General features: G+C 42.6%; 1 protein-coding gene across 1 annotated transcript in view; it reads right to left on the bottom strand.

The window, feature by feature from the left end:
• RPRD2 (regulation of nuclear pre-mRNA domain containing 2) overlaps nucleotides 1-14,190 on the bottom strand; it is a 51,362-nt gene that overhangs the window by 23,864 nt on the left and 13,308 nt on the right. The window contains exon 2 of the mRNA XM_048828702.2: nucleotides 8,736-8,865. Coding sequence (XP_048684659.1) covers nucleotides 8,736-8,865 — 130 coding nt within the window. The remainder of the gene's footprint in view (nucleotides 1-8,735; nucleotides 8,866-14,190) is intronic.

Here is a 14,190-nt window from a genome sequence, read left to right as displayed (position 1 = left end):
AAGGATAAGTGCAGGGTCCTGCACTTAGGACGGAAGAACCCAATGCACAGCTACAGACTAGGGACCGAATGGCTAGGCAGCAGTTCTGCGGAAAAGGACCTAGGGGTGACAGTGGACGAGAAGCTGGATATGAGTCAGCAGTGTGCCCTTGTTGCCAAGAAGGCCAATGGCATTTTGGGATGTATAAGTAGGGGCATAGCGAGCAGATCGAGGGACGTGATCGTTCCCCTCTATTCGACATTGGTGAGGCCTCATCTGGAGTACTGTGTCCAGTTTTGGGCCCCACACTACAAGAAGGATGTGGATAAATTGGAGAGAGTCCAGCGAAGGGCAACAAAAATGATTAGGGGTCTGGAACACATGACTTATGAGGAGAGGCTGAGGGAGCTGGGATTGTTTAGCCTGCAGAAGAGAAGAATGAGGGGGGATTTGATAGCTGCTTTCAACTACCTGAAAGGGGGTTCCAAAGAGGATGGCTCTAGACTGTTCTCAATGGTAGCAGATGACAGAACGAGGAGTAATGGTCTCAAGTTGCAGTGGGGGAGGTTTAGATTGGCTATTAGGAAAAACTTTTTCACTAGGAGGGTGGTGAAACACTGGAATGCGTTACCTAGGGAGGTGGTAGAATCTCCTTCCTTAGAGGTTTTTAAGGTCAGGCTTGACAAAGCCCTGGCTGGGATGATTTAACTGGGAGTTGGTCCTGCTTCGAGCAGGGGGTTGGACTGGATGACCTTCTGGGGTCCCTTCCAACCCTGATATTCTATGATTCTATGATTCATCAAACCTAGAAAGGCAAAAAATTGCATTCTTACAAATACAAGAGTTGGAGGAAAGGTCTGCAAGAGTATGTCAACACAGCAAAGAAAAACCTGTGGCTGGCCTGTGCCAGCAAACTCAGGCTACGGCTCCAGCCTGAGCCAGAACTCTACACACCAGTAAAACAGCCCTACAGCTCAAATCAGCTGGCATAGGCCAGCCACAAGTTTTCCTTTGCTGTGTAGACATCCCCAAGGGTACATCTACATTGCAGTAAAAAAGACACAGCATGAAGTCTTAGAGCACACATCAACTGACTCAAGCCCACGGGACACAGCAGTGTAGACGTTCAGGCTCAGGCTGTATCCTGGACTGAGGCTCTCCCCCATTATGGGGTCTGAGAGCCCAGGCTCCAGCCCAAGAATCTACACTGCAATTTTTTGAGCAGCAACCTGAGTCCCACAAGTTTGAGTCAGCTGACTCAGGTCAGCTGCAGGTCTTTTACTGCAGTATAGACATACCCCAAGATAGGTAAATTAAGGAGCAGACAAACCAAGTTACCCTGACATACAGCACTGGGAGAGGATGGAAGTAGTGAAGAGTGAATTCATTTCCCTAATTTAGATACTGCCTTTATAGATGGTTTTATGGGTTCCCCCCCATCTTTTATTAATATCCATATGTGTTCTCCCTCATTTTCTTATGTAATTAAGTGTTCCTGCAAGTTCAATATTTTCCTTAATGTTGATGTATATGAATATTTTTGTTAGTTTCAACTTCCCCTTGTGGCCAGCTACATTCAACTATAAGAGAATGAGTAGCCTAACTATGATCTGTCCCCAAACTCACGCTGCGTTTAACCATTAGCCATCTGATAGTTTCCACTCTACCCGGAAGACACACAACATAGCTTATGGTGCTACTATTTTTATAACCACCCTCTTTAAGAACTACTTTGTTATGTGTAAATTCTGCAACTGACATGTCTGTTACAAGCAGGTCAAAAAGGTGCTACACTTAACTGAGTACAAGATAATTTGAAGGATAAATAGGGTTAAGCTGGCACCATCTGGTGAAGTGCCAATTTTAAATTTATGTTATGCTATCAATAAATACTACCTATATTACTAGAAGTGTTTAATACAGACATTTTATGATGCAGAAGTTAGACAGCATCTATTTTATTGCATTTTCATTTCTCTTTCATTCCTCTTCTGCTATACAACATACGTTAAAGCTGTAAAATTTGACTTTTTGAAGTTAAACACTGCATTATTGAAATATGAAATTAGTTTACTATTTCTGATCATAGGAAACTAACATTCAGAGCCAACAGAGTTGTAGGAACAGCATAAATGAAAGGGACATTAATAAACTATGCCACTGCTACAATGATCAGAACCACCTACAGGACACCTTTCAAGATCCATGGATCCTACACATGCCCCAATAACAACTATGTGGGTGTGACCAGACATTCATTACGCTCTCGAATGAACTCACACAGGAAGACGATAAAAGACAAAAACACTATCACTTTTCACAAAGCAACTACTCTATATCTGATCATCCTCATCCACAAAGGAAACCTGCACACTTCAAAAGATGAGCCTGGGAGCTTAAATTCATTACTCTGTAACAATCTTTTTTCATCCTGACTGTGCGTGTTAATGGGCCTATGGGGTTTTAACAGGCCTCTACTTTGAATTGTCCCTTACAATGTGCTAACTTTTATGTTAAACAATCTGCTCCACCGTGTGTTTTCCTGTGACACTGGGAGTACCTTTCCCAGACCTGAAGAGCTCAGTGTAACTCGAAAGCTTGTCTCTCCCACCAATAGAACCTGGTGCAGTAAAAGATATCACCTCACCCACCGTGTCCCAGTGAAGCTCTGCGTCTATAAAACTTGTGTCCTATTGGAAGGAAACATCATTTCTGACAATTCTATACTGCCACGAAGACAGGTACATCTGTCTGTTGAAAGTTTTACTCATTCAATTGCCTGGAGTGAATAACGTTTTTGACAGATGATTAAAATATAACTAATTATTATCATGGTATAGGTGGGAGAGTAAAGTTTGTGCCTGGGCTGGTAAATACGTACATTTTCATCATAAGAAAGAACCATAAATATTAAAATTACATGCCCAAAAAAACATTGTTTATACAGAATTAAAGTAACCCACTGGTGCCTCATATCCTTCCAAAATGTGGAAAGTTGGTAAACTTAACCCTCTAAAATCCAGAAAATATAAAGTTAAGGTACATACTAATCCTGCAACACAATCTTAACTGCCCCAGAGAGCAGGCAATAACCACTGGGAATGCTTCATTAAGTGATAAAAAGGTTATCCAATTACCAATGGAAGTGATGGATTCTCGATCTCTTGATGTCTTCAGATCAAGACTGGATAGCTTACTGGAAGATGCTTTAATCTATTACAAGCCATTAGGCTCAATACAGGAGTAACTAGATGAAATTCTCCAGCCTGTGTTATGCAGGAGGTCAGATTAGATCACATAATGGTTCCTTTTGGACTTTTTTTATCTATGAATATACAAAAAAACCCGCAGTATGAGGAAGGACTAAGAGAACATGCAATTATTTGTTTTCCACAGATTTGAATTCCAGCATTTATATGCACGCACTCCAGCTGCACCCACTTTATTAGGTGTAGCTGTACTGAACAGTGGGGGTTAGCTGAAGCAGTTTGGCAGAGCTGTGGCTGCAACATGGAGAGTTGCATGTTACCTTGAGAGAATAAGTATGCCTCATTTCTGCACATAATTTTGTAGGCTGTGTCTTTAGCACTGCACAAGAGTGTCTTCTTGCCATGGGATTGTCACCAGTCTGGTGGCAGACATGACAGTGGTCTGCGTGGCTAAATGACGGACAAACGAAGGAGATGTCTCAGAAGGAATCCTTAAGGCAAGGGTGAAGGGGTAGTAACATTTAGTAAGTCTGAAGTGGAATAGGTTCAGCGTTTAAGTGCAGGCCCGATGCAGGGCCTCCTGTTTGCTATGCCTGACCTAACTCAAGATTTGTCTTAGCAAAGAGAAGCTGTAATACTGTCATACAGTGCTCATTTGCTCTGTCTCCAAAGCATTAGGTAGCATCTGTGAGTGCAGAATGTTAGTACTCCTGTTACTGGGATTCTGGGACACTGCTCAGAGATGGCTTGAGTTAAGGTTTGGTCTACACCTATAACTTAGGTCGACCTAGCTACATTGTTCAGGGGTGTGAAAAAAATCACACACACCCAAGACACATAATTAAGATGACTTAAGCTCTGGTATAGACACTGCTAGATTTACAGAAGAATTCTTCCATTGATCTAGCTACCACCTCTTGGGGGGTGGATTAACTAGAATCATGGAAAAACCCCTTCTGTAGCAAGTGTCTCCACTACGGCGCTGCTGCACCAGTGCAGCATCTGTACTGTAGACATACCCTAAATTAGGCTGCATTATAGGGGACGGAGAATACCTTAACTTTATACTTCCTGATTTTCAGAGGTTTAAATTTAGCCAATTTCCACATTCGGGAAGGACATGAGGCACCTTTTATATTTCCTTGGGTTTTGTTTTTTAATAATATCTCTGTTCCCGACCCCCTCCCCATGTACAACAGCCCACCTCTCCCCATCCACTGCCTCTGGCTCCTTGGTAACTATTACTCCATTGACAGAATGCACTGGCTGCCTGTCAGTCCCTTTATTGCCCCTGCATTGTCTCCCGTCTCTGTCTATCCAGCACTGCCTGGTTCTCCCTGCTCAGCCCTTCTCCTCACAGAGAGGCAGGTGTTAGCAGGGGACCCACAGGCCAAGGAGAGGAGATGCAGGAACAGTGTAGTGGCTAGCATGTAGTATGTGGGGACACTTTTTGAAGCGGGGGGAAGACAGAAAGAGATCTGGATGTGGGAATTTGTGAGGGACAAAGATGAAACCTCCCTAGCACAGCTCTGATTCCTTCTTTTTCACACATTCTTTCAAGTACTATTCCAACACACACAACTCCCCCCCGCACACACACACAATCCCTCATTGTTCTGATCTTCCATATTCCTTCCAAATTGTTCTGACTCCCCCCACCACTGCTCCAACATTCCCATCATCACAACTACAAGCTCTGATGACCCCCACACCCTGCTGCTCTGAACCCTCTCCCTCAAACACACAACTTTCAGCTCCCCAGCACCAGCTCCACCATCTTCCTTGTCACTCCATGCCCCTGTGTAAGCATGGAGGAGTTGCAGAAGGTGGTGTGGCTGTGAGGAGTAAGAGTATAATCTAGGGGCAGGAAAACGAAGATGCAGAGTCCTCATGCCAAATCTGGGACAAGGGTATCAAGCACAGGCTCGGCACATCCGTCTGCAGCACAGAAGCAACAGAGACATTGGAAGTGGCCCATTCATCTCAGTGAGTTGTCCTCAGATGACTGGGAACACCCCATGGAGGTGAGAATACAGCTTGAAACAATAGCTCAGAGAAGTGAGAATTATCCCATTCATCTCAGTGGATGTTCTTATCCCCTCTCCCTTGTACATGTAGTATCCAGGCTCTCACACAGGGGGCAGGAAGAGCGCTTAAGAGCTTGCCAAGAGAGGCAGGGCTCTGGATAAATTGACTCTCACATAAGGCAGGGTCCCCCAATCCCAGATCCACACACAGGGAGGCAAGGACCCCCCTCCCCAGATCCCAGCTTACCTTGGGGCAGGGAGATAGGCTCAGACCTCCCCAGGAAGCAGGACCTTCCTGAGATCCTTACTCACGCAAATGGGAGGGCCTACCCTCCCGAGGGCTGGGGGTCCCTGCTGCCCCATCCCCCACTTCTGTTTGAGGCACATCCCTCTCCAGCCCCCTGCCACAGAGAGATAGGGCTTTGAATCTCCCACCAAGATTCAAACCAGCCTGGGGGGCAGGGTAGCTTCAAACGGGATGGGGAAAATGTGGGGCTGACAGTCCCCTGACTTCTGCAGTGACACACCCCCATGTTGCCCCTCTCTCAGCCCCCCCACTCCCATTTATCCTCCTCCCCTTGCCACAGCTCCAAATGTCCCATCTTCATCCCCTAGTTCCCCCCATCCTCTCCTTGCACACACAATCCCCACACCCCTTGCACTGCTCTAACCCCCCCGCAACATTAATCTGACCCCCCCCTTCCATATTCCCTAGTAGCCCATGCTGGAGGGGCTGTGTTTCAGGAACCCCTTGACCAAATGACGCAGCAACTAGCTTTCCTTTGATCTCATGCAGTCCCATTGTTCAGGAAACAAGATCACATCCTCAATGCTTTCTAGAGTCTATCTTCCCTCTATTTAATGCTAATTTCCTTGCCAAATGAGATATCAGGGCACTTTAAAAGATCACTCAAACCAGAATCTTTGGTCTCAAGACAAAATGTGCAAAAAGCTGCCCCTGCAGAATGCAGACAGAGAGCAAAGAATGTGTGTAAGACACACTCTGAAAACTGCCCAGGGTAGAATTCATACTCATGGTATGGGTACAGCTCAGGTTCAGTGACCATAGCATGTCACCCAGTTACTTTTACAACAGACTACCTGGAAACCCTTTTTCTTCAACAGTCCCCTAATCTTGCTAAACATACTCATTTCACTCTTTTAGGCATGTGCTGACCTGGGGTATCTAACTTAACCCTGAATAACTGTTTCAATATTTCTAAGGGATAGTGGGAGCCATGCACAAGCTGATATAAATCCTGAGCAACTGAGATCAGTTTGGAGGAGATTAGAGCCATAGTGTGCACCAAAGGTGTGCACGCACACACAAAAAAAATGTTTGAACGAGATGATTTTGTAAAATGCTATTTTGGGGGGTGGTATCTTGGAAACCCCTTGCTTGAATTACCTCAAAATTACCACTAACACTAACAAACACACTCCTGAGGCAGAACAAATTTAAAGACAATTCAAGTCAGCATATGGCTTTTAGAACATTTAGGATAGTCCGTCTAAGTAGAAAGCTATTGCTCTGCTATAATATTAAAAAAGTGGATTTAAAAAACACATTCCCCAAAGTGAATGCACCACAAATATATCCTCAAAAGCTCTGTCATGTTTTTTAAACCGTAGCATTTGAGTTTGTAACATAACTGAAAGGCACTTTGGAGAAAAGATAGTCTTGTGGTTATGGCACAGAGGTCAATTTCTATTCTTGCCTCTACAACAGACATCTGGTATGATCTTGGCATTCAAGTCACTTAAGCTCACTTTACTTCTTTCCACATGTGTAAAAATGAGGACAGCATTTCTTTGCTTCTTCACAGAGATAGAGTATCATTAAATAAAACACTAATGAAAAGATGCAGTTAAAAGCAAGATGGAAACTCTCCAATAAAAGTTAAAACAACTCCCTGCCGCCTCTCTCTTTCTCTCACACAGCATTCCACACTAAATGGTTGCTTTGTCTCGGAGCAGATAAGCAGCCGGCTGTCAGAAACGGAGCTTTCAAACGGCGTATCTGCATTCCTACAGCGAGTTCAAAACAATGAGAAGAGTGGCCATTTGACTTAAGGGGATTATGGGACGTTTCCGGAGGCTGATCAGAGTGCAGTAATGTAACACCTTGTCCACACTGGCGCCGCAGCACTCCAGCGGAGGGCGCAGCAAACGTTATTCCACTCGCCGAGGTAGAGTATCAGCAGCGCTGTAGCCGTGGAGTCAGAGCGCTCTACGTGCCTTGCCAGTGTGGACAGGGAGTGAGCTAGTGTTCCTGGGGCTCCTTTATTGCGCTGTAACTCACAAGCGTAGCCAAGCCTTTAGTCTTGAGGAAAGAAGACCGGAGGCAGGAGACGGGGGGAGACACACACCACATGATAATAATTGTCAAATATGTTAAGAGCTGTTATGAAGAGGATAGTGATCAATTGTTCCCCATGTCCACTGATGGTAAGACAAGCAGCAATGCACTTCATCTCCAGCAAGGAAGATTTAGAAAAAATCTTTCCAACTGTAAGGATAGTTAAATACTGGAATAGGGAGGTTATGGATAGAGCCCTGCACGGATACAAAATTTGTATCCGCATCCAATCTGCAAAAATGGTCCATGGATATAAAGTGGATAACCACAGACTTGCAGGGTTCTAGTTTTGGAATTGCCCGCGCTGAAGGTTTTTCAGAACAGATTAAGCAAACATCTGTCACTGATGGTCTAGGTATCCATGATCCTGTTTCAACATGAGGGGATAGACTAGACTGACCTCTTGAGGACCCTTCCAGGCCTACATTTCTATGAAAGACTTTTAAACCCTTAAGAACACTAAGTACAGCAGCATATATAAGTTAAGATAAAAAATGTGAAAATTAGGTGAAGAGCAGGATGAAAGCACAGAAATCAAGGAGACAGAAGGCAAAATAAGAGAAAGTGTTGTAATTAATGACTTTAGCAAAACAAATCCTCTCAGTCTTCCTTCACAACATTTTTAGTTTTTTTTCGAAAGCACGGTCTTTGAAACAGAGAAGGGAGCATAAAAAAGTAACCTTGACAGACAAATCAAAGCCCTCAAATTATACCTTATTTACACAGTGCATACAGAATATTAGGTGCTTTACAGATAATTTCTTCATGTTTCACTTCACCATGTTTCCAGTCAGACACTTCATATCATTAAAAAAAGTTTCAGTTTAAGAACTTCCATAAAGCCAAATATACACTCCCTTCTATTCCCATCCCACATCAAGATCCTCAATTGGCATAGCTGTGTTTATGTCCCCTCCAGCAGATGATTTTTTTAATCAATAAAAACAATGTTCTAATGCAAGAGATTCTGTTTTTTGCAAATGTGAATGCACCGATGTGTGCATTAATAATCTTAAAAATTGGGACAATTTATTGAGTAAATAAGAAAACACCTTTGAAATATTTCTAACACTTCTATATAGCTTGATCTGTTAGGGCAATCACAAGTAAATTCACATTTTTCAGCTATTAATCCACAAACAAACAAAACATATCACTTACTTAACTAATGCAGCTGCTTCAGGAAGCACTTCTGCAAATGTATCCCGAAATACAATTGCGTTTTTTCTTTTACAGTTCTGTATGACATCATTGGCCAGGTAAAATAGATTCAATCGATGAGGAAAAGCAGCTAAAGACAAAATAAAAAAAATTCAGTTTTACTGCAAAGCAAAGAGTACCATTAGCATTTCTGATGAACTGCTATAAATGTGTGATGATTTTTTTCAGCAGTATTTCTATTAATGGTGCAACGGTAACAAGACAGGACTAGGAGTTAAAACAGGGGACTGGGAGTCAGGATACCCAAATTCTATGCATCGCTCTGACAAAGATTTGCTGTGTGATTTTGGGAATCACTTCACTGCCTCCATTTCCTCATCTGAAAATTAGGTACAATACTAATTTAGCTCAGGTATGCTGTGAAACTTCATTTTGGGAACTGGTTCAAAATCCTTGCATGAAAGGTGCAACTAAGTGAAAGCATTCTCCCTACAAGTACAAAGTCTCTAGTCTAAAGTTGGCTATATACGGAACCTAAATAAACAGCGAAGGGTCACTGACTTCTTCTAACTTTTGTAATTTTTACTCAGATCATGGGACCATATGACCAAAAGACTACTGATATCAAAGGGTGGTAAAAGGTCAAAATAAATACTATATGGTGATCTTAGATGGAGAAAAGGCCAGTTTGGCCCAGAAAATCTGCATAGTATGCAGCCTTTACAGTTTTTGAAGAAGCACTGTAGTTTGCAGTGTTTTTGGCTGCCCTGTTATGAAAAATATTTTACAGAAATTTCATTAATTAAGAAGCCTGCTATATCTAAAAAATAATCACTCATATAGGGTCTCTTTGGCTGGGCAGCTAGCCTATAGCCACACTGAGTGCAGTGACTGGAACAACAATATTACCAAAGAAAGTAACAAATAATTGACAGATTTTAACCTGAAGAGTAATTGGATTACACTGGCATGTGGGAAGCAGTTACTAAATAGGAGCATTGTCGATTTGGAAAGCTTGTTTATCTGAAAGTTTTGCACCCAAAATAGCTACAAACACCACCTACAATTAGTTAATAGTTAACAAAATTTAGTTTTTCCTCATTTTTCAATTTGCTCACTTTGTGCTTAAGAGTGCTTCGTGTATAATCAGTTTACTTGCTTTCCCTTGTATAGCAGGTTCTCCCTTGAAGAAAAGATCCTTATAACCAACAACAGAAAGCAGTGAAAAGTCAAAAATATTAAAGGGTTTTTTCAGTTTTCAGTATATATTCGAAGAGGGCTTTAACAGATATGGGATTTTAAAATGGAATTTTTGAATTGATTCAAGCTGACACACTACAGTACCAATTATTAGTACAGAGAAGTATAACCTAATCTAATTTTGAGCTTTATACTGCAGCCCATCACCACAGAATGTGAGAACGTACCACATATTTAATGCCAGAGTTATTGCGTGAGATCCACATTTACCATCATCTACCGCCCTAACCCCACTCACTTTTTCAACCTCTTTCTTTTCCAGAGGCTTCCAGAATCTCCCCACCTTCCTTTCCCATTCACTCCCTTTGCAAAAGTCACACAACAAAGCACTTCTCTGGTTGTGGAGGGATGGATATGGCACCCTCTGGAAACTATTTATACTGCACCTTCATTCAACTCAGGGTAGTTACAATGAAGTGAGCTGTAGCTCAAGAAAGCTTATGCTCAAATAAATTTGTTATTCTCTAAGGTGCCACAAGTACAGTACTCCTTTTCTTTTTGTGGATACAGACTAACACAGCTGCTACTCTGAAACCTAGCAAAGACAAGCTCAGCCTTATCAAAGAAGTAAAGTGTACTGCTTCCCTGCTCCTCCTCACAAAGAGCAAGCTGATAAGACCCAAGCAGGCCAGTCCTCTGCTGCTTTCCTTCTGTGTGCCTAGTCCATTTACTACCTCCTCACTTTCCTCCCTCTTCCCCAAAGAATATATACGCATTGCTGCTTGTGCACGAAGCACTTTCCCAGCAACAGAACTGCAGTGATACACAGGCCTCGATCCTGCTGCTCCTCTTGGGCCATGGGAAAAGCATGGTGTTGAGACAGAACAGGTGTAAATCTTCTGCTACTTATGAAAAGTTGATGAAAGGCAAAATGACTGTGCCTTTGCTGTATCTATATAAAGCTCTTTCCCTACAGTCCGGCCAAGCAATACAGTTCCAACTAGGTCTGCCCTAATTTCACTATGCTCCTACCAGCACCACTGAGGGAAGGACCGTTCATCAGAGCAGTAGCACAGGTGCTACCCTCTCCTGCAGGAAAAACAAACATTTTCCAGAGGGAAGTGGCATATACCCCATTAAAAGCCACTGAACTACCACGACAGCAGTCTCAAGAAACCTTTCCTCACATTGTTGATGCTTTTCCCACAAGGTATCATATATATGGTCATATATAACGGCACTCTGTTAACATGCAAACAGAATGTTGTGTTTTTTTAAATTCCACAGTTGTAAACTTCTTTCAGACTATTGTTCTGAGCATGATTTTTCATATAACCATAACTCCACTAAACCCATTTTAGCAAAATTACTGCTACTGCAAACGTGAACTAAATTCAGGAGGCACATTAAAAGAGCTGCATAATGACATTTCTACAATGCATTTCTTTAGCAGAGGCAGAACAGTTCATATAGTGTTCAGTTAAAACATTTCTATCATCATAACGGGGAAAGCTATGAGAAGGAAAAATGTTGCCCATAAAATTTTGTAACTTCAGTTATAAAGCATATGCAAAGAGGCCTATCCTGTATTGTGCTTTAACCAAAGAAGAGCCCTAGATTTCTCACATCAACACTTAGATATTATGGTTATTAGCAATACAGAAAATACTAAGATAAATCTCCTGATACATGAAATGTCTCTTCTGCCCCGCACTCCCCTGGCTGTTGTGTTGTTCCCTGCTGTGTCACTCTTTTTGGGCTATGCAAGAAGTGCTAGATGCAGCTTATTTTATTTTGCTGCACTGCAACTGGCCTGAACAAGTCATGACCCAGTAGCTAAATATTTTAACTTTCAAAAGTAAGAGTGTTAGGAGAAATATATAGATTTTCATTTGATGGCATTGTTCGAGGAGATATAACTCACTGTTTACTGCATTGCTCTCATTCCATACTATGTAAACAGTCAAATAATAACAACAGAAGTTTATGGGAAGCAGCTCAGGACACCTCCTGCTTGAACAGATGACCAAAGAGAGTCCCTTGGAGCCATGTCATCTATTTTCTGATTTTGCTAGCTGTAACAGCAGAACCTCAGAATTACAAATACCTCAGCAATCGAGGCTGTTCGCCACTCTGAAATGTTCGTAATTCTGAACATTGTTGTTTTCAAAAGTTTACAACTGAACATTGACTTAATACAGCTTTGAAACTTTACTATGCAGAAGAAAAATACTGTTTCCCTTTATTTTTTAGTAGACTATGTTTAACACAGTATTGTACTGTATTTGCTTTTTTGTGTGTCTCTGCTGCTGCCTGATTGCGTATTTCCGGTTCCAAATGAGGTGTGTGGTTGACTGATCAGTTCGTAACTCGGATGTTCATAACTCGGAGGTTCTACTGTACCTCTAATCTACCTATGGTGAATTCAGAGGTATTCACTTACAGTGTCTCTTTAACATGTTGGACAACATGATCTAGACCAGGCAACAGGCCTCTATGGATATGACTACTCTGTAATAGAAATACTTGCCACTCGCCCATGTCAGCTGGCTTGGGCTCCGGGACTATAAAATTGTTGTGTAGATGCTCAGGCTGGAGCCTGAGCTCTTGTACGCCATGAGGGGGGAGGGTCCCTGAGACTGAACATCTCCACCTCAATTTTACAACCCCGCAGCCCAAGTCAGCTGACATGAGTCAGCTGTGGCTGTTAAACTGCAGTGTAGATATACCCTATAGAGCCTAGGGCCTTGTCTACATGGGGAAGTTTTATCAGTCAACACTATACTGGCATAACCCCCCCCCCCCCACACACACACACGGACACGTTTATTCAGGCAAAAGTCTGGCCTTTTTCATTTTAAATTACACTCCTTCCCAAACAAGCACCTAAATGAAAATGGCACTCTTGTACTAGAAAAAATTATGCATCCGATGAAGTGAGCTGTAGCTCACGAAAGCTTATGCTCAAATAAATTTGTTACTCTAAGGTGCCACAAGTACTCCTTTTCTTTTTAGAGAGAATATGTTGCAGCCAGTTGAGAAATGCAATCACGCACATGTTGCAAATTTAAACACGCAGTGGCCAAGTTTCTTATATATTTGCTGCCTCTCATTTATTGAAACACCACTGGCCACACCCTATATTTCTCCCAAGGAATGAAGTTAAGGATGCTTAATGCAAACACTTGTGGGATGTCACTGAACCTCTGGAAAAGAGATGTAGTCAAATGAAACAATTACCTCTCTGCTTGCCTGCATGGAAATATCTAGAGAGGGGATCTACCTATTGCTATCAAGGGATATGCTGTGTTTGGTGACAAGATGATGGCGTCAGTGAAGGGAAAATATAGTGAGAAGTCTTATGATTTGTCAAAATGAGCTCCTCCCCCGGTTAAAGACAGTTTGTACAAAGTCAGAAAAAAATTCAATTAATTTCACAAGTCTGTGTCTGATGACTGGCAAGCTGCAGCACATGGCAACATCACAGTTGCTCTACTAGAATCAGAGTGTAAGGTGAGAAGGGACCACCAGATCATCCAGACTTCCTGAATATCACTTGCCACTGACCACCACCCCCACATACCAAGCCAAGACCTAGAATTAGACCAAAACAGAACTGCCCTTAGGAGACTAAGCTATTGTGTGCCACAGGCTGAGAGCAAAAGGGACTGAGGTGAACCAATGCCCGAGGACCCTGCAATGGCAGGAGTTGATTAATAGAGATATAGACAGATGATCTTGAAGAATGATGTGTGCCCCATGATGCACAGGACGAGGAAAAAACCCAAGGTCACTGCCAATCTGAGTTGAGGGAAAATTCCTTTCCAACCTTGGTTTAGAAGAGTAAGTTATAGGTGCGCAAAGTGTTAGCTATAATCTCTAACATCCTATTATGGCATGGGCCCTGACTAACTAGCAGACTATGTCTCTTTCTATGAGCCCCAGTATGATAAACTGGGGTATGTCTGCGTTAAATTATGAACTCAATCATGTGTTGTAACCACCGTTTTTTTCCCAGGGGCAACACTGTATTGCAACCTCCACTTTGGATTAGTGCATCCATTTTGTAGTAGGGGTTTGATATTTAGTTGAATTACTACGTGAGAGAAGCACAGAGCAAACTAGGGTCAACAGCTCTCATCCCTCCACTACTAGCCTGTCCACAAAAACAGTCAAGTCTCTACATAGAAGTCTAGTCTGGGGAAGGGGCTGGAGTTCTTGAGCCTGGGCACATTCCCTAGAGGAGTCAGAAACT

The sequence above is a fragment of the Caretta caretta genome, chromosome 24 (genome assembly GCF_965140235.1).
Source record: "Caretta caretta isolate rCarCar2 chromosome 24, rCarCar1.hap1, whole genome shotgun sequence".
In the NCBI taxonomy this organism is placed as follows: Eukaryota; Metazoa; Chordata; order Testudines; family Cheloniidae; genus Caretta; species Caretta caretta.
This window is presented reverse-complemented; position numbering and strand designations above follow the sequence as displayed.